This window comes from Macrosteles quadrilineatus, unplaced genomic scaffold (genome assembly GCF_028750875.1).
Source record: "Macrosteles quadrilineatus isolate MER2022 unplaced genomic scaffold, UCM_ALF_1.0 Scaffold_2__2_contigs__length_208266976, whole genome shotgun sequence".
Lineage (NCBI taxonomy): Eukaryota > Metazoa > Arthropoda > Insecta > Hemiptera > Cicadellidae > Macrosteles > Macrosteles quadrilineatus.
The window spans coordinates 72,119,552-72,140,953 of NW_026542595.1; the positions used below are offsets into that span (position 1 = coordinate 72,119,552).

At 37.1% G+C, this 21,402-nt stretch overlaps 1 protein-coding gene across 1 annotated transcript; it reads right to left on the minus strand.

The window, feature by feature from the left end:
• Positions 1-674: 674 nt before the first annotated feature.
• Positions 675-21,053, minus strand: LOC128986102 (deoxycytidylate deaminase). Its single transcript, XM_054406234.1, has 5 exons — positions 20,991-21,053; positions 7,968-8,089; positions 5,019-5,254; positions 2,425-2,638; positions 675-792 (listed from the first exon to the last, which is right to left on the minus strand). The coding sequence occupies exons 2-5, from the start codon at positions 8,024-8,026 to the stop codon at positions 681-683; spliced, it is 621 nt and encodes a 206-aa protein (XP_054262209.1). The 5' UTR covers positions 8,027-8,089; positions 20,991-21,053; the 3' UTR covers positions 675-680.
• Positions 21,054-21,402: the final 349 nt, after the last annotated feature.

Consider the following 21,402-nt stretch of genomic DNA (forward strand, 5'->3'; position numbering starts at 1 on the left):
CAAGACATGTTTATCGCTGATAGTGACTAAAACTAAAAAAAACAAAACTTGTGTTTCTTATAATACCCTTGAAAACAAGCAGCAAGTGATAGAATCATGTTACTCTTTGTCACCAGAAAAGTTTAGAGTTGGCAAATCTTGACACCTTGAAAAGCTATGTCAGTGTTACAGACAGAAATGGCATCATATTTTTAGCCGCAAGAGGCTATGACGAGTGTCTAGCAAATTGTGGGAAAATAGAGTAAGATTTGTAATTTTTTGGTGAAATATTTTTTTTTACTTGGTTGTACAATACAGTACTTATTTTTTTAGTATTAAAAACAGAACTTACTTTCCGAACACACCTCATATCAGGTACCTATCTTATGTTTTTGGTAAAAGTACCTTCATAACTGAACCAGCAAGTACACAGTATGAAAATTTAGGTAACAATAGTACTATGTAAAAATTCAAGCCATGTTAAGCAAACATGATGTTTCTATAATATAGTTTGCATGGTCAGCTAATTAAAAACAAGAAAACAATCAAAATATTGTTACATACAGGAGTTAAAACAATTGACTTACATTTACTTTAGGTAAAATTCAAACCACAGCATTTAAACACAGCCTTTTCAGTAAATCTGTTGGGGTTGGTCATGACTTTTCTTCACAAGGCGGTACAGTTAGTAAGGTTGAGTCTCAACATTCACTGATCCGTCTCTTAACAGGGGTAGGGGGTAGTTGTGTCTGATCATTCCAGTTGATCTCAGAGAAGTCAATCACTACCTTCTTGTTTCTTGGAATGTACTGCCTGTAAGATAAAATCAGAGATAAACCTAAGAGTTGAAAAAGTAGACGATAAATTATCCAGCTAATTGGAAATCTTTTTCACCACGCTACGATGTTTTTAGCCGTTTTACAAACATTAATTGGTAGCTGAAAGCTACATATAGCCAACTATTAGCCATACTACAAATGGGCCGAAATGCCAGCTGCCATTTGGGGACCGAGCTGATTTATACGGCCCAAGGGCCGTAAAACCAGCTGTTCACTTATTTACAAACATTACACAAGCAGTCTCCATATGTATTGCAATATACTTGTTTTATAGTCACCACTACCTAGCAACTAAGAAGAAAATAATTTATTTATAAAAATAAACAAGTCTGCCTTAAAAAATAAGAATAAATCAAGAATCAAGCTAACATTACAGGACAAGTATTTCTTTCTTTTTCCAATTAAATAGATTTTTGAAAAATGTGTTTAGGGGCCATACACATATTACCTAACACACTTAAGGGGGGAGGGGGTATGGCATAGTGTTATGCTGTGTTATATGTAAGAGGAGGGGGGGGGGGGTTGGCTTAACGTTACGTAACGCACACATTCCTCTTTCAAAATACAAAAATAATCAAATTAATATCTAAATCTTTTTAGACCGAATTCCTTAGCTTATAAATCTTTTATTTTATTTGCTATTTTGGTATTATCCGGAGGCCACCCTATACAGTGCGCTGCGGCGGTTATGCTAGGTTGGGTTATCATAAATATGTTTGTAGGACTTTCCTCATTTCGTTATGAATCGAACGATACCAAATAAGTTACTTTCGCACGCCAAATTGCCTGAACCAAGGTCAGGTCGTTGACCGGAGCGCACGCATCACCTGTCACCGCCTGTATCCGGGGACTTTGGTAATGACTCATCTGGTATCGTTTGGTTCATAACTAAATGAGGAATGTCTCACAAACATATTTATGATAACTTAACCTAACATAACCGCCGCAGTGTGCTGTATAACTACTTGGCGGAGTATAGCGGCAGCGATCATGTAATCATGACAAATTTTGACAGTAAGTCAATTAAAGTAATATAATGTTCTTTCCAATTATATGTAGTTATTTTTGGTCTCCGGTAAAATATCTCTCTAAAATAAGTTGCCTCTAGATAATACCAAAGTACATTTTGTTTTTTGGTCCTTAATGATGTAAATATTATTTATTTATTCACCTTACGTTCTTTATTAAATTAGTTAAGTTATAATTGGGATAGTTTATTATGTTGTTTTATTACAACAAACTTGTTTGTATCAGTTTTGCTTGGATCACAAAAGGTTTTTAAACAAAGGCATTAAAAGTTTAATGATTTATTTAAATTCATTAAAATAAATATGATTTATTTAAATCCATATTCCACCAGTAAAATTATGCTTAAGCTGTTATTAAAGTCAAATATCATCGAGTTACATTACGCAAGGGTGGCGGAGGGGGGGGGGGGTTTGCTCAAGGGTTACAGTGGTTACATGGTAGAGGGAGGGGGGTTTAAAATGACAAAAAAATATGTTACTTAATATGGGTATGGCCCCTTATAAATAAGGTAAACTTCTTTGTTGTCAACATAAAAACAGCCATCTTTGTTTGTCTTTGTTGTCAAAGGTAAACTTACGTGTACTTGACACCTGCAGCATCGAACATCCTCTTAGCAGCCTTGGTCTCAACTTTGTGAGCGTGTTTGTCCGAGAGATAGACAACCTCCGAGATGCCCGACTGTATAATAATCTTAGCACACTCGTTGCAAGGGAACAACCCTACGTAGATAGTACAACCTTTCACATCCGCTGAGTTCTTGTTTAGAATGGCGTTCATCTCAGCATGGCATACTACAAAACAAATTACAGTCAGTGGCGTAACAGAAGGGCCCGCAATACGGGGGGGGGGGGGGGGCAGGGAGCGAGGGGTCCTCGAAATGGCTAGCGGAAACAGGCGAGAAGAGAGGCCCATGAGACGCGTGGGGCCAAAAAAATTGGAGTTCATTGTTATTGAAATGTATTATCATTCAATAATTGTATTGAACAAGTATTAACATTAATGCTATAAATAGTGTGTTGTCGTCGTTTAATGTTGTTAGGCCTATTTAGTGATGAGGAACTAAAGGTAACAAATTTAATGTTTTGTGGATCATTGATTATTATGGAATCTTACTTTTGTCACAGAGAAGTATTTTGACTTCTCTTGGAACACAGAGAAGTATTTTGACTTCTCTGTGCTTTCATACACTACTTATGTCTGCCAAAATTTTGTAACATTAAGTTACCTGGAACAGTCATGATGAAAAATTAAGTTACCTGGAGCAGTCATGATGAAAAATTAAGTTACCTGGAGCAGTCATGATGAAAAATTTAGTTACCTGGAGCAGTCATGATGAAAAATTAAGTTACCTGGAGCAGTCATGATGAAAAATTAAGTTACCTGGAGCAGTCATGATGAAAAATTAAGTTACCTGGAGCAGTCATGATGAAAAATTAAGTTACCTGGAGCAGTCATGATGAAAAATTAAGTTACCTGGAGCAGTCATGATGAAAAATTTAGTTACCTGGAGCAGTCATGAACGTTGACCGGGGCTTTAAGTATTGTATTATTTTACATTTTAGTTTTGCCCTAATATTAATTATATTTAGGTAAAATACAATTATTGCTACTCTACTGGCTTTGTTTGTTAGACTATATCTTATTTTACCTCACAATTAATCAATACTAAAGACATATGTTTGTAAGGTCAACGCATGAAATCCCAAAGACCAAAATCAATGAAATGGGCGGCTATTTTAGCCTTTGATAACAGTAGGCCTACGTCAATCTTGTAAATCAACCAACTTAGAGTGTTGAGTTAGCCTAATTATAACCATCGATAAAAACTAACCGAATAAATAATTGATAACATGTGTAATAAATTAAATATAACACCTCCTTGATATGACACATTCTGACGGATAAAAAAATAAGGTATTTTTATTTTATTTCTAAACTTTTTACAAACACTGATATTGATATAATGATGTAACTTTATCATCAAACCATGACTGAAATACTTATCACGCCTTTTTATGGAACATAACCTATAATGTATTTACTACTACAGTGTATTTATGATGAACCTTTTTGGCCATTGTATTGTTGATCAATAAATAACTCTTGGGGGAGGGGGGAGAGGTTGTTGACAATAATACCACCAAACAACCAACAATCGGTCAAACGTAGTACAAGAGGATAGTTGAAACACCAAGCAGTCAGAAAGCAAAATTTGAATGATCGAAAAATGGAATTAGAATTTTGAATAGAACCTTGTTTAAAGCAGAATTTACAGCTAGAGAAAAAATATTATATCTAAGTGAAGATGGCAGACAGGATGGGGCACGAGGGTAGATTCAGGGGATGTATTAAAAAAATATAGTAAAATCCCATCCAACCGGACCCCATTAAACTGAAACCCTAATCTATTAAATCAATTGGAAAATAAGATGAGCAACGGAGATTGTTGGCAGTGGTGCAGGTAGCTGGCCCCGTGTTCACATGACATGAGTCACTTTGTAGTACCTATTAAGAATCTCCCACACCTACGACCGACCCACCCTCCACCCACCTGCTCATTCCATGCAACCCTTCCACATCATTCGTGTCAGTGCTATGTAAACATTTATGTACAGTATTGTGAGTGAAGTGAGTAATATATAAAATTGGTTTTCCCCGTCGCAAGTGTTACAAAAGTTTTATTGTTTTTATTGTATTGTTTTACAATTTGTACAATACAGTAGAGTCCCGTAAACTCGGCATCGATAACCCAGCAGTCTGGATAACTCGGCCATCGCCGTCTCAGAAAATTTGTGATTTTTCGTGTCCAAGTTAAACATGGACTCAAGCCAGCTCAAGTCAAATCATTCGCAACTTGTACCAAGGATTTGTTGAACTATATCTGATGACTTAATACTGACTTGTAATATAAATATAAATTAAAAAGGCGGTTAAAAAGCTTAAAAATAATATTGTTCTTATTTTTAACCCTAGTTCCCGATAACCCGGCACTTCACAAACTCAGCACCCTTCCAGTCCCCATTACGCCGAGTTTGCGAGACTCTACTGTATCAACAAAGAGGAAACATGTTGTTATAAGCATCAATGAAAAACTAGAAGTTGTCAGACGAGTGGAAAAGGAGACATTTTGAGGAATGTAAACAATAAACGTATAACTAAGACAATTCTTACCATAAAGATATTTTGTATTAAATGCGTTGTCAGATTCTTTCCTCCAAGGGAAATCGTCATCGCTGCAGCCAATTGGCATTCCGTTGTAGCCTGTGCCAACAATCTTCATGTCCTTGTTGACAATGCAGGCTCCCACCTGAGAACAAGGGTCTTTGCTGCGTTTGGCTGCCAGGAATGCCACAGACATGAAGTACTCTTGCCATTCCAGGTAGTCTTTCCGTTTACTGTTTATATCTCTGCAAACCCCATAAACACAAGAATTAAAAAAAAATGTTTAAGTGAACTTCATGACACTTTAGTGTCCTTCATTAACTCAAACTGATTATAAGCACAATGAATCTGAAAAATCTGATCAGGCCTATGTATAAACTTAATATTTTGTTAAGGATTATGAATATTGTGTAAACTAAGTTAGTCTGTGACATTTACTGTTGTTATATTTCAGTTCTTGTAGATTTCAGAATAATTTGTTGTCTTATTTTAATTATCACATTTTGTGTACAGACTTTTGTTACCATTCAATGTACAGTTCTTGTTATAATGTGGTTAGAATATTAAAGTCCACCAACAACAAATTAAATTGATAATTTGGTCAATAAGTATGAAATCAGGGAAAACTAATTAAGTTTGAAAACAAAATACAGCAACCAAATTGCTATAAAGAACTCAAAATAACAGAGAAATTTAGAGCATTATTGAGACTGATTTCTTTAAATTAAAAACAAAAAGCTATGATGATTTAAACCAGTGTAAACAGATGGGAGCTGGACTCCACACCACGAACGGAGGTAAAAATACCCCCGCTGCAGCAAACCTGCCGACTAAGCGAATTTCCATTCGCCTGGATTGATTTTCAATTAATATATTAAATTAACATTTATGTTTAGCGAGTACCTAGGTTAGCTACAGGGAAACTAATGAAGTGTGTTTTTATTTTAAAATATCAATAGTTTATTATGAAATAAATAAATCCGCCAAGTTTGATCAAATTATATCCATAAATTAGCCTACAACATTTTACAATATTCTCCATAAGAATAACATGGGAATTTTAAATGTTCTCCGTACCAATCATTGTACAAAAACACTTTGACATACTAAATTATTTGTTTTTTTAAGCTCTGTATAAAGGTCAGGAGAAAAATTTATAAATTCTGTGTTTTAAGGGTAAAAAGTGAGAAAACCCCAATTTTTACCACATAAAACCCCCCGTTTAACCCCGTTCCCATGGTCCGATCATACTGGTTCGCAAACTCATTCAAAGTTTATCCCACCTTACACCTTTAAACCAAATTTGATCAAAATCGGACAAAAATGACTCAAGTTATCGTCCGGACGGACACACACATATATATATACATATATAAAAATTTGAATGAATGGTGTTTTTGGCCTCTGGGGACATCAAAATGAAAAAGTAAATCGGTCTCGGGCCTAGGTGTTACCATGAGACTTACAGTAATAGCTAATTCCCTATATGGAAATTCGCTAATAAACCGCGGATCAGAAAACCACTTGGGTGTCCTATTGGCTAGCCTACTATAGATGACCCCATCTGATCGTTTGTGATCATGATGACAAAAAGTGATCTGATACAGATTAGGGCCGTATTTAGAATCTATGAGGCCCCCGGCGGCTATCACCTAAGAGGTCCCTCCATATTCAGATTTTTCAAATGTTGGAACTTAACAGTTTGGAATTCCCCCTGGTATTGCTTCAACATGATGAATTGACCTTTTGTTTCCAACCATATGATCGGCAAAAAAACCTAGGAGACTAGCTAATAAAAAAGTCTTTTAATTTTTGAAATAATAATATTAAGGATCTTAGGTCGGGGCCAGACATTTTTCATTTCTTTCGGGTTGAGTCAAAAATAACATTAGGGCCTCGAATCAAAATCTGGTAGTTTTGGAAATAATTAATTTAAAATATGTACATTAATTGATATTTATAGATAGTCTGTAATTGCGTCCAAATTTAAAGTGTCTCCTACAGTCACAGTAAAATCGTGGACATCTGCTGCGGTCCCGGAGGGAACATGAACGTCTTAGCGAAATAATGAATGTCTCCTATGGCCGTGGAGAAATTGTTAACATCTTCTCCGATCGTGGCGGAATCATGAACGTCTCATGTGGCCGCGGAGGAATATTGAACATCTTGTGCAATCCCAGAGACTTCATCTTTTTTCTGCTATCACGGCAAAAAGATAAATGTCTCCTATGGCTGCAGAGAAATAGTTAACATCTTGCAGGAGCGCAGAGACATAATCTTTGTCTTCTTTGATCATGACAAAATCGTAAAGATCTTCAGAGTTTGCGGGGACATGATCTTTGATTCCCGCGGTCGCGATAATCCTTGACATCTCAACAGATCGGAGAGAAGTATAGTGACAAGTCCAACGTTAATGGCGATATAGTGAAGATCTTTTGCGGTGTCACCGGAATTTTATCCCCGTGGAATTTTACCCCCTAGGCAAAGCTGACGTCACAATGACGTAATAACCTGAGTGGTCTAAGGTTTGTTCGCAGGTGGAATTTTTTCTTTCAGTTTTAATTCAATATTAAACATTTTATTATTAAGTAAGTCTTATACTACACTCCTGCTTTTGTTTTAAAAATACTCCTCCTGAACGGCTGAACCAATCTGCACCAAATTTAGCTCAATCATAGTAACTGATCATGGGAAAATATTTTAAATCTGAAATGGTTCAGATCGGACCACAGGGCTTTTCTCTGCGTGAATTCAAACTTTTGGAAATTTTACAACACAGATGGTGAGGTTTAAAGCCTGGTAGTGTTTGAGTGGTGAGTAAATAAACCAAGTAGGTACCAACAGGTTTAACAAATGGAAAATGGGTTTAAAAAATCCTTCTCAGCATAATATGTTATAAGCAGTGAAATTTGAATTCAAAGGCATGTACCAAGATCACTAAAAAAAAATGTAACGTACCTGGGTTTCTCTTCGGCTAGAGTTCCATTATGTACTTGGGAAGTAGCATTATAATCCATTTCAATAGATTATATTGAGACTTTGGCACAATCCTGAATTAGTTTAGTTAAAACTGTCTATTCCTGCAGAAGAAATAATTCAACAAGATTAAAAACTTATAGAGAAAATAAATCTTATATGTAGCCTACATAGTGGTTGGAAACTAGTGATGGGACTATCAACTACTTTGTCTTATCAAATAATGATTAGCTTTAAAAATAGATAATAGACTAGTCTAGTCATTTAAACTATTTTAAATTAGTTTTACCCTCCCGCCACATTGAAAAACCTATTCATTCACGTTTTAACAATATTCCCTCAATTCTGTCAAGAAACCCTTCTGTAATTTGAAACCCACAGTAAATAGTACCGAACTGAACATTTATTTTTAAAAGTTAAATACTGCCTATACATTTATGTATAAGTTAAATGGAACTAGCTGCTTTACCCGTGCTTTGCAACGGGAAGATGTACTATACCGCCTAATCCAAACACTTGTTAAGTGGATCGAATTTATAAATTAAGAGCCACCAATTTTTTGTAAAAAGTGACCTACACTGTAATTGTCCTACTGTTCACATTAAAATATATCAATAACATAATTTCCATAACTTATGGTTATAGAATCTTTCTTTATATCCATAATCAATAATATAAATAAACCTACCACATAGTTATGTAATAGCTAGTACCTGGGGACCGAGCTTTGCTCAGGGAAAATCATTCCCCCACTCTGCGATGCCAGCATTTACATTCCTTCACCATTTCCTACGTCATGGACCTGTTTCCTTCCTTTATCATAGCATTTAAGTATTACAGATACATTAATCTATCTGCCACAAACAGTTCCCAGTTCCCACAATCTGCGATGCTAAACTTTACTACTTTCTACGCCGTGGAACTATTTTCATCTCTTTCCATAGCATTTTAGTATTTTAAATACATTAATCTGATTGCCACAAACATTTCCCACGCTCCGCACTGCTAGCATTTACTACTTCTTTCACCATTTCCTATGTCTTGGACATGTTTCCATCCCTTCTCATAGCATTTCAGTATTTCAATTTCCGATACATAAATCTAACTGTTACAATTGGTTTCCAGTTCCTACACTCCGGACTGCTCGCCTTGACTACTTCCTTCACCACTTCCTACGTCCCAGACCTGTTTTCCTCCCTTCCCATAGCATTTTAAGATTGTAGATACCTTAATCTAATTGTCATTAACAGTTCCAACACTCCGGACTGCTCGCCTTTACTACTTCCTTCACCACTTCCTACGTCGTGGACCTGTTTCCCTCCCATCTCATAGCATTTTACGATTGTAGATACCTTAATATAATCGTCATAAACAGTTCCCACACTCCGAACTACTCACCTTTACTACTTCCTTCACCACTTTCTACATCGCGGACCTGTTTCCCTCCCTTTCCATGGCATTTTAGGATTGGGTATACCTTAATCTAATCGTCATAAACAGTTCCCACACTCCGGACCGCTCACCTTTACTGCTGCCTTCACCACTTCCTTCGTCGCGGACCTCTGTTTCTCTCCCTTCCCATAGCATTTTAGGATTGGGTATACCTTAATCTAATCCTCATAAACAGTTCCCACACTCCGACCCGCTCACCTTTACTATTTCCTTTACCACTTCCTACGTCACGGACCCGTTTCCTTACCTTCCCATAGCATTTTATAATTGCAGATACTTTAATGCTTTAATCTAATCGTCATAAATAGTTCCCGCACTCAGGATAGCTCGCATTGACTACTTCCTTCACCACTTCCTATGTCACGGACCTGTTTCCTTACCTTCCCATAGCATTTTAGGATTGCAGATACCTTACCATCCTTATGGAACAGCTGAAACCACTTTTATTGTTAGTTCTGTTTGGTTTTCTGTCGATGTCGTGTTTTGTTTACAATTTGTTTATATTATTTTTTGGTTAGTTTCTCATTATTTGTGTCTCACTGACCACTGTTTGGTTATATAGCCAACGATAGTAATATAGTAATACAGTACGGTAAGATAGTGAACAAGTTATCGTTTGTGATTAAATAGTTTTATTTGGTTAAACGAGGTTTTAAATTACTGAAATAACAAGAAACAAATTGTAAACAAAGCCCGACATCTACAGAAGACGGACAGAACTAACAATAAAATTGGATTCAGCTGTTCCATAAGGATGGGAAATCTACCTTAATCTAATCGTAATAATAGATCCCACACTCCGCACTGCTAAGTTAACCTTTGCTACAATGTATCGAGTAAGCTTCAGTATAATCATTGCTTAATAGTAACAAGTGATGTTTTTGCTTTTGTACTGTATTTTATAATTTCTACTACACTGTGGGTAGATGCCTTTATGAACACATGTGTTACAACTTACAAGTCTTTTGTTTACTTTTTCCTTGTTATTTCATTCAACCAACATGGTTACTTAGCAACCCATTAGACTAATGTTAAAAAAAATGTGACTTTCAGTTTCATTTTTCTACGTTATTAGATTTGTCTTTGCAGTTCTAACTGCAGTTAACTCGTTTTTAGGCCAAAAATAAACTATTTACAAAATTTGAAGAAAATCGTCGGAGCCGTTTTCGAGATCTTTCTGCAAGCAAGCAAGCAAGCATACATACAAGCAAACATTGCTCGTATTAGAGTATAGGATAGGATTTACCTTACAAGTGTAGTAAGAGCGTTTTTACATTAAGCAGGTGAATATTTTACCCAACCAGCCATGTTAAACTTTCCTATCCCAAGCGTGATGTAAACGACTTCTTTACTTCACGAGTGAAGTAAAGTTTCAAAAACTCACTCGGTGAAGTAATGAAACCCATTTAAATAACATTGAGTCCTCAACTTTAAAAAAATACCTCTATGGAGCCAATGACGTTCAATGCTAGAAATCAGCTGTGCGCTTGAATTTTATTGTGTGACGCATAGCGGCACGCTATATTTTTTATAGTGTGTGCATTTTGCAAAGCCGGGCTGCATGTTCAACTCGTTGCCTGCCGCGATTGCATCAACGTCTCTCCCCACTTCCCCACCTACTTCGACTCCTCTCCTCCTTCTTGCTGAACGAACCTCCACACTGAAAACAACCCGAAAAACTCCGACCGTCTCTCCCGTCATAAATGGATAAGTTTATTTGTAGTTAGTATGTAGGAATATAAGTTCAAATTATGCTTGGCTAAGTCAGGTAACAAGTGGGGAGCCCTTCTGGCTCGCCCGACCATTGAGATGTAGGAATTTACAACTTAGCCGGTTAGTTGCCCTCTGCAACCAACCATTCCAAACCTGAAAACTAAACCTCAATCCAGTAGGACAAACTTTGGACCACAAGGTGATAAATCAGGTATTTTAATCTTTTTATTTATTTTTGTCAATCAATTGGTCTGGAAGCACAAACAAATTAAATTCACATCACAGTTACCATTAAAAAAGCAATTCAGAAGTTGTGGTGAATGTATTCTTCCGTTTAGGAATGTTCAACACCCCATCTACAGGTCCCGGGTTCGATCCCCGCCAAGTCACCAATGGATTTTATCTAAGTGATAATGCTGCAACCCCTAGGTCTAGCCTGAAGTAATGTGAAAAGCAATCCCAGGCTCGTGCCTAGCGTCCTAGGACAAAAAAAAAAAAAAAAAAAAAAAAAAACACTCCTGTTTCTAAATATTCAAGGTTATGGCGATAAACAAACCTTATTAGAAGATATGTCACTGCAACATAATTATGATTTCATATGTCTCTCTGAAGATTGGATATCTAAAATAAATATAGACTTCTGTACCCTTAAGGGCTACAACCTAATCAGTAAATTTGCCCGTGATAGCTCTAGCAGCAGGGGCGGCTCCAGGAATAATTTTTTGGGTAGGCCTGACAAGGATCAAGAAAGACTTTGATTGGGGGACCAGAGGTTTGAAGAGCTTCCCTGCAAAAAGGGGGAATTTCAAAATTTAAAAGCAAAATAATTAGTTTGAATGCTTTTCCTTTTTATTTACATATAATTAAATGTATTTACTAATTTATAATTTTGAAATATCTACCAACATTTTGAGGAGGCCCGGGCCTACCTGGCCTACCCTCTGGAGCCGGGGCGGCTCCAGACAAGTGGAAAAATAAAGTTCCACCTCTGCTAGATAGCACCTAGATCTAGCAGAGGTGGAACTTTAATTTTTTCCAAAAGTGTATTTCAGTGCTATGAAATTAACCTTTCAGACATATGCATTGACAAGTCTATTGAAGCGTGTGCTGTAGTTATAAGTACTGGTAAGCATAAGCTTATTCTTATCTCTATTTGAAACCGCACACCAGATAGCAGTGTATGGCTATTTCTTGAAAACCTGGAAAAAATACTCAATCTTATCTCAAAAAGGCCCAATTACAAAATTATAATTGGTGGTGATGTTAATGCCCAGTTCGACGTTACTAAGTCAAGTACCTCGGTCATCAGACTCCTCAATCTTTTAACCCTTCCTGGACGGGTGGCGGATATATCCGCTTATGGTTTTTGATGTTCTGGACGGGAAGCGGATATATCCGCCTAAGTCTTTGGCGATAAAGGACGGGTGGCGGATATATCCGCTTATGGTTTTTGATGTTCTGGACGGGAAGCGGATATATCCGCCTTCTCTTCAGACAGACTGGCAGGTGCTTGAGCAGTAACCAGATGTTTCACGGTACCATGTCGCCACTTTCCTGCTCTCTCCATGGCTGCGCTTTCTCCCGCGCTCCCCCCTCTCTCACACGACACCCCCTCTCCCGCACACCACCCACCCTCCTACGCTCACCCCTCGACGTTTCGCGCTCTACACTATGTTGTCTTTATTTATTGTTTACATATTGTTCTTTATTTATTGCCTAACGTCGTCATGTTAATATCTTCAAAGACGGGTTGCGGATATATCCGCTGCTTTTTTACTCTTCCACGGATGGGAAGCGAATATATCTGCATAGTTAAAAACGAGTAAAAAATTATTTTGACAGTATGAAGTGTTCCATTGGTGACAACGTGTTCACAAACTGTGGCAGTGACAACCTCTCCACCTCTGTTGTTCCTTGTCATTTTTCAGACCATGATGGACTCACTCTGTTTGCAATTGTTAGTAAAAACCTTGAGCCTGTAAATACAGAAGAGAAGACCTTTATAAGGCCTTTCTCTGAACACAATCTCACACTTTTCAAATCAAAAATACTCAACACTGATTGGACGAAGGAATTGACTCCCCTTTGAATACTACAACCAGGTAACATATTTCAAAACTTTTTTGACACGCTTATGCACGAGTTTGCTTTGTGTTTTCCACTTATTAGATCTTAGCCTCAGAATAACAAAACACACTTAAACATAGCTGGTTTGATAATTTACTCAGGCTCAAGGAACAACTTAATCTTAAATACCTTAACATTAAGTCTAGTAATAATTGTCCTACCCTTAAGTTGGAATATCAAAATTCTAAGAAGCTCTATAGAAAAGCGATCAATGATGCCAAGCTAAAACACAATGCCAAGGTCTTCTTCTTCTTTCCGTGTCCGGAAATCAGACTTCGCTTTTCCAAAAATTAGCTACCGATATGGCTTTGTCATTCGCATGTAAAAGATCATCTAATGTGCAAGACTGGTCTAGGCATGGGCAGATCAGCAGATGGCCAGGATCCTGAACAGCACCACACGCGCACAAGATGTTTTCTTCGTCAGTAAGAGACCCCATTTCTGCATGTTTGTCTTGCATTTTGGTACCTTGACCCTAATTCGATTTAGGGTCTTCCACACCGTGTAGTGAAGGCCTCCACCAGGAGCCAGTTCCTCCCTAGCTGGTATGGGAGGGTTAGTCAACGTGGCCTCCCACCTTGCCACCCGATTGCTTGAGAGTGATCCATCCAGGACTCGTGTCCGTGATAAAAAGCTCTTTCTGGACCGAAGCCGTCGCTCTGCAGGTTGGTGGCCGTGTAATGGGTGACGAGGGACTGTCTCTTGCTTAGTCCTTTCTGCGTCGGCAGCGACATCACGTCGGATTGATGGAGGGGCGATCCCTATGATAGGATAGAGTTTGTGTACTGGGGTTGGTTTCAAACACCCAGTTACAATCCGAGCCATGTCATTGACTGCAATGTCAACCTTTTTTGCATGTGACGATGCATTCCATACTGGTGCAGCGTACTCCGGAGCCGACACACTGAGCGCTAAAGCTGAGGTTCTGAGGACATTAGGGTTAGCACCCCAGCATCTGCTGGTGAGCTTGCTGATATTATTCCTCGCTGAAACTTTACCTCTTGTCGCAATACAATGTGCCTTATGCCAAGGTAATAAAGAACTCACGAAACAAATAAGTTGACATCCCTTACATCCCAATGATCTCAATAAAGGTTTTATTGACTCAGTAATTAGTATTAGATCTGAGATAAGTAGTGTAAATACTTTTTTTGATGTTTTTCTAAAGAATGCCCCTCAAACCAATACATCTTTCAGGTTTAACTATTTAACTTGTGATGAAGTCCTATCGGTAATTAGGAAAATGAAAAACTCAAAAACCAAAGATATTTATGACATTTCTAACTGGTTCATCAGAGTCCTCCTCCTAATTGTTTTCCCTCTCACAATATGCATAGGCCTAAATGCCTGTCTTCAGGAAGGACACTTTTCTGAATTTTTAAAATTGTCAAAGATCTGTCCGATTTTCATAAAGGGAGATAAAGCTAGTCCTCAAGCCCCGTCTCCATCAAACATTTTCTGCTCAAAACATTGTTGTCAGCTAAACTCACAACAAAGTTGGAGTAAAATGTTGAATGGAAACACTAGCATAATGTTTTGAGCAGTGTTGGCCAACAAAAAGTGTTGGCAGCCGTTGCAGCTGACAACATTGTTGTGAGCTGTGCTCAAAAGGTAATGGAAACGGAGTCCAGCTGCCAACATTGCTGTGAGCAGAACTCGCGCATGCGCACTTGCTCTGTGAGTAGTTCCAGCACATCCACCGCAGCACCATCGCACCTCTAACCTAGCAGACGGGTAAAACACCAACAACACCACGTGTTTTTGTTTATGGTGTAAACATTCTTGTGTCGTATCAGTGTATCTTGTTGTGTTGGGCTTTTGGACGGTATAGTGAGGCCATGGCGATGTCAAGTCAATATTGGGGAAAAGACGAAGTGTTAAAGTTGATATCTTTGTATGAAAGTGAGACAGTGTTGTGGGATGGGTCTAACAGCAAGCACAAAAACTCTAATAAAAGGAGTGATGCCATCCAAGTATCTTAATGTAGCTGCTAACATTTCGCCAGCTGATATGGGACTGCGCTCACCATGTTTAGCGATTAGAGGAGCCACCAAGTTTAGTAATTTTTCAAAGTCAGTTGCCGTCATTCGTACAAAATTTTTGGATCCTGCTCGAAGTCTTAAATCCCTCATAAGGGAGTTGTAGGCACCTTCAACGGCCCTTTTAGCCAAAAAAAAAAACTCCTAACCTACCATCGCGGTCGCTTTCTGTGTTTTAAACTAATTAATTGGTGATATGCACCAGCCATTACGACGAAAGCAGCAGCAGTCTCTTCGCTCTCCATGATGAAGGTGCACCGGTGTAGTGTAGGTAGGTGTGTGGGTGTGGATGGTAGTGAAATGTGCTCGCAGTAAGAGGAGGGGTTGGCGGGAAATGTTGGCGCGTACTGCTGGAATGGAAACAGCGCGCCAACATTGTTGGGAGCTGTGCTCAAATCAACTTGAACTTAGCTCCCAACATTGTTGGTACAAAATGTTTGATGGAAACGGGGCTTCCAGAGCTATCAGTCTGTTCCCGACTTTGGCTAAGGTAGTAGAACATGTAGTAATTTTTTTGAATATCATGCTTTGTTCAACGAACAATAATTTGGTTTCAGGGCTGGAGGCTCTACTACAGGGGCCATCGATGCCATGGTCCGCACGGTCTTCAATTGTTTTGAGAGACAAGAGGCTGCTTGGGCCACTTTTATTGACCTAAGAAAGGCCTCTGATTGTGTTGACCATGGCATCCTCCTCCAAAAGCTGGAGTATTATGGTATCCATGGTGGGGAGCTCAGCCTTTCCAGGACATAACTTGCTGAACGAAGACAGGCATAGGCAATACCTGGTTCTCTGTCCTATCCTCCAACTGTGGAGTACCTCAGGGCTCAGTATTGGGTCCTCTCCTGTTTCTCATTGCCATCAATGACCTGCCTTTTAGCCTCAACTGTGATGCATATTTGTATGCAGACGATACCACCATTTTAACTAAGGGTGTAGATGTAACACAGCTTGCAGCTGCAGTTGAAAGTAGCCTAAGTTTGACCTCTGAATGGTTTGCAGCAAATAAATTCCTTGTCAACTAGGATATAACACAATCTATGCTATTTAGTTTGCGGCCTACACCTCAAATGGAGGAGACTAGCAAAAACAATTCAAATGTAAAGTTTCTTGGAGTAATTGTAGATCCCCAACTGACTTGGAACCCCCAGGTACAACAGATATAATTACGCAAAAGACTTAGAAATTAAGGAACCTTCTGCCTCTAAATCCTCTCCAAAAATGTTTATTTTGCACTTGTCCAGTCAGTTCTAAGCTACGGGATAATCCTTTGGGTAAATAGCTCATCAATGATGTTCTTGTTGCCCAAAAATAGATTATTAGCCTATATAACTATATTGAACAGAGATCAAAATGAACATTGTAAACCATTATTTTACCATTGAAACCAACTTTAACGCTCTGACTGTGATAATAATTATATTTATAATGTATTGTTATCTAGTTTTAAGTTGCATGAAACCTTTGCTCTAAGGGGTGATTTTCATTGCTTTGACACTAGGAAAAGAGAAAACCTTGACATTCCAAAAGACTAGAAACAATTAAAAGACGCCATGCTATTTAGGGTAAAAAGCTGTGGAACTATCGCCAAGAATAATTCAACTCCCTTGTACAATAGTTTTAAGAATGCAATTTATGAATAGCTTGTCAGAAACCCCCCTGTATAATATTGATGATTTTTTTTTTTACAACCAATGACAATTTCCAGCCTTGAATGCCTTTTAACCCTACGTGCGTCGCTTTCGCGACACACAAACATTGTTTGCGGCGAAGGCTCTGGGACTGACTGAATCAGATTGAACTGGATCGAGATTGGTATCGTTGTTTTCGGCAGATTCTAAGCTTTCTCCTGATGTCTGTTTCTAGACGCTTTTCATTTTAGTTCCGAAAATATTGTAGCAGACAGCTGACGTGCCTATTTGTTTAAACAACTTGGTTAACCTCGCACTGATGACTGATGTGTTTTATTACATTTATCATTGTTTTAGTGTTAAAAATAAAAAGTAGTGATATACGTGGTGCATTATAAGAAGATTTAAGTGATTTTGAAGGACTGGTTGATGATCCTGAAGAAGTAGGTAGTGATATTGATGTAAATTATCGGCCAGATTCCTAGCTATGGTTAGGCTATGCATGGAGTGCCTCAAGGGTCTATTCTAGGACCATTGCTATTTTTGTGCTATTTAAAGGACATAAGCAGTGTCCTAGTATGTAGACCTAGAAGTGAATTGTGCCTGTATGCTGTCGATGCTAATTTAATGATTTCCTCTCCTACACTGGAACAAACGGAAATTTCTGCTTTTCTAGAACTTGGAAATTTGGGCAGTTATCTGGTGTGCCAAAACCTAAAATTAAATAACAAAAAAACTAATTTTATCACATTTAAAACACCACAAAATAAAAATTCCAATCACCCAATAATAATGTATGACTCACAACTTATTGAGCAAAAGACCACCACAAACTTTTTGGGTCTAACAATAGATCAAAATTTGAATTGGAATGATCATACAAAAAAAATAGTTACAAAAATCAACTCTGGAATTTTTGCCCTTTCAAAAATGTCTGTGTACTGTGATGTCAAAACTTTGAAAAACATTTACTTTGCATATATCCATTCACATATTTCAGGGTGTCTACTACATTCTGGATAAAAAATTCATGGACAATTCCCATACATTAAGGACCTTTGTCGGTGTGATTATAGAATAATATTCCTGATTTATCAAACTGTATTAATCTTGTTCTTCATTGTAGTTGTTCCAGAGAGAAAAGTAAATAATAATAGAGAATTAAATTTCAAAATAGAAACTTATTGAAAGTAAACAAACATATACTTTAGGTACAGCTTTTATAGTGTAACAGAAAAACGCAATCATTGTCTCCTGCAATAGCGACAAAATCCTAAATATGTATCTCCATCGATCACGGAAACATCATAAGATAGCTTATCCGATCCAGGCGGATTAATTTGGCATTATTCGCCCTGGCACAAAGTTAGGTTCTCGACTACTTTTGAAAAAAAAAATCTGTAATGCATAGTGAAAATATTGTAACTCGGTTCTAAAGGTACAAAATCGGTATGGTAAGCGGCTACCAGTAAGCACAGAGTAAGATTATTGTCTTTTCATCTGCAAAGTTAATATCGACACATAGCAATCATTAGTTTATCTTAGGCTCAATTACATTTTCTTAGTATATTTTACAGCTCTTTCAAAGAATCAAAATACCCAGGCCTAGGCCTAATTATTTAGGAGGGCCTATATAAACTGGGTAACAAACAATGAGGTTATAATATCAGCAAAGTCACTACAATATCATCATTCTAGTTCATAAGATTTAGATTGCTTAAAGCATACAACGCAATAAATTAATATGGGAAATAAAAAAAATTGAAACCTGAACGCCAACAATGTACAAAGATACAGAAAATGCAATGACATAATTTGAAACCAAGTAGGCCTACGTAGTGATAAAAAATTAATGCAAACAACGCTTGTGGTTTTGTCAATTGAAAGATAAAATATCCATAAAAAAAGGGGTTAACTTACAAAATAAGACTGTAGATTAGTTACATGTTTTATATCTTCAAGACGAAAGTACAAGTAAGAAGTGAAATTTAACAGCCATTATAAAACTATTATTTCCATGATAAAATATGTTTGGGATCTAATAATGATTACTCCAGTAATAAATAAAGAAGTTGTAAAGGAATAAAAGTGACACAACTTTTATGAGCTAAGCTACTACTGAGTCAACAGTTCTTGGAAGTACTTGACTTGACACTTGATTGTGATAAAATATTAATGGGTTTGAGACTGCTAATGGGGTTTTTATTGCATAATTACTCTAGTAATAAATTATGAAAATGTAAACAAACATCTGATAAACCTTTTATGTGCTCCCAACCAACTAGCGATCGATAAAATTATGGCCCATTAAAAATTTAAGGACATACCGGTAGTCTGGCATTTAAGGACAATTCCCGTACATTTCATGGCCAGTAAAAAATTAAGTACAATTCCCGGTTTTCCCGGATTTCCCGGTTGGTAGGCACCCTGATATTTCCTTTGGTATCTGTCTATATGGAGCAACAACTCAAATCAATCTAGATAAAATATTAAAACATTAAAAAAGAGCAGTGAGAGTAATGCTCAGACTAAATTCTGATGTCTCGGCAAAAGAGCACTTTAAACAGCTAAACATACTAACTGTTTATGGGCAATATATTTATGATTCAATTTTAATTTTTAAAAATAAAACCTCATCCGATGTATCCAATCTACCGGTTCACCGATATGAAACGAGAAAAAATCAGATTTTGCAAAATAGGCACAGATTAAAGTTTTATGAAAAAAAATCCATCATTTGCTGGTAAAAGTTTTTTTAAACGTATCCCCGGAGGAATTAGAAATGAAAAAGATCAAAAAAAGTTTAAAACAAAACTAAACAATTTCTTAATAAACATGGCAATTTATTCTCAAAGAAGAATTTTTCCACCTCCCTCAAGAATACTAGATATTAAGAAGGCATCTGTATGGGGAGATGTATTTATTAATTTGAGATCTATTTTTAATCTATATTTTATATTTTAATAATTGTAATCTTTGACACTATTCAAATGCTGTATTAACTTATGTATACTTCTCAATGAATAAAGAAATTGAAAATTTAAAAATTCTTAGCTAACGCTAAATGTACGAAATCTGTTTTTCACCCATAACTTATTTTTTTTGCAAATTTACTTACTTAAATTATTATATTTTTACTATTTTACTATGGACACTTGGAGGGTTAAGCCTGTCTATGATTATCTGTGTTTGTGCCACTATTTATTTGCATGTTGTGTAAGTTTAGTTGCCCTAAAACCTTGCAGCCTAGACTTGTTTACACTTTTAGTTGATTGAATTTGACTTGTGCTTCTACTAGCATGTATTTATAATTTGATTGTGTCTCATGCATATATTATGTCTGACTTATAGATGAATAAATATCATTTCATTTTATCATTTCCTTCTGTAGACTCTCTAACACGTAAAACGCTTTCCCGACCATAGCTCTTAGGATCTACAACAGTGCTTGCTCCAAGCCAAGACATAAAAAAACCTTGAAACAATGAAATTTAGCACTCTGTTCTGCTGAAGTCATGGCTATAACAACCAATCCTTTCTATAGCCTTGACGTATATTTCTAAACAGTGAATAAAATTGAGGGTTGATCCACCGCCAAAAGTGAATAAGTAAATCTAAATACATGTAGTAAGACACAAAAGTATCAATGAGTTTTAAGTTTTATTTTTTAATGACCCAACCTATCTGGAGATGGTCTCAGTGCAGAAGAAGGTAATGAATGCTTTGTCGTGTTTAAGTTTAATTTAAAGTATTTTGTGTACTTAGGTATAATTATTACCAATTGAGATGGGGACGCCATCTAGGTGCTTATCTTAACCACAGACAAGGGAAACAAAGTTTTATTTCCTTAGTCAATGTCTTAACCCAAATAGAGCTGGGCTGTGAGGCTGTGACTGAAGGATAAGTGTAAGTTAGAATGCAGTGAGATGCCTTGTGTAGCTTTTTGGAAGACTGTTTCATAATGTTAATATCGCGGCTATTGATTTGCAATTTCTGTTTGGGAGGGCCTAATAAGAAATTATTAAAACGCAAGAATAACTTACCTTGCTGTTGTGTAAACGCAGATAAACTGGATTTTTTTGTGCTTTTAGTTTGAAGGTTAGGATTATTCAATTTAAAAACAAAAACACAAAGGTTCGGGGCGGGAGGGGACTGTCAATCTTTTTCTTTTTTTCCTTTAGTTTGCTTAGCAGGCTTTGGTTAAATAGACCAGGCAGCCTCAATGTACACTGAGTTTTGGTTGCTTCCAATTCATCCTGCAATTAAGGTTATTTGTTAGTTTACACAAACTTGTGATCTAATATATAAAAGGCAAAGCCCTCACTGACTCACTCACTCATCACATAAAACTGACAATCTAATTCTCCCACTTCCCATTTACCTAGGAGGCTGAAATTCGGTACACCGATTCTTTGGGCATTAAATAGAAAAAAACTAAGTAGTTTATATTCTGAT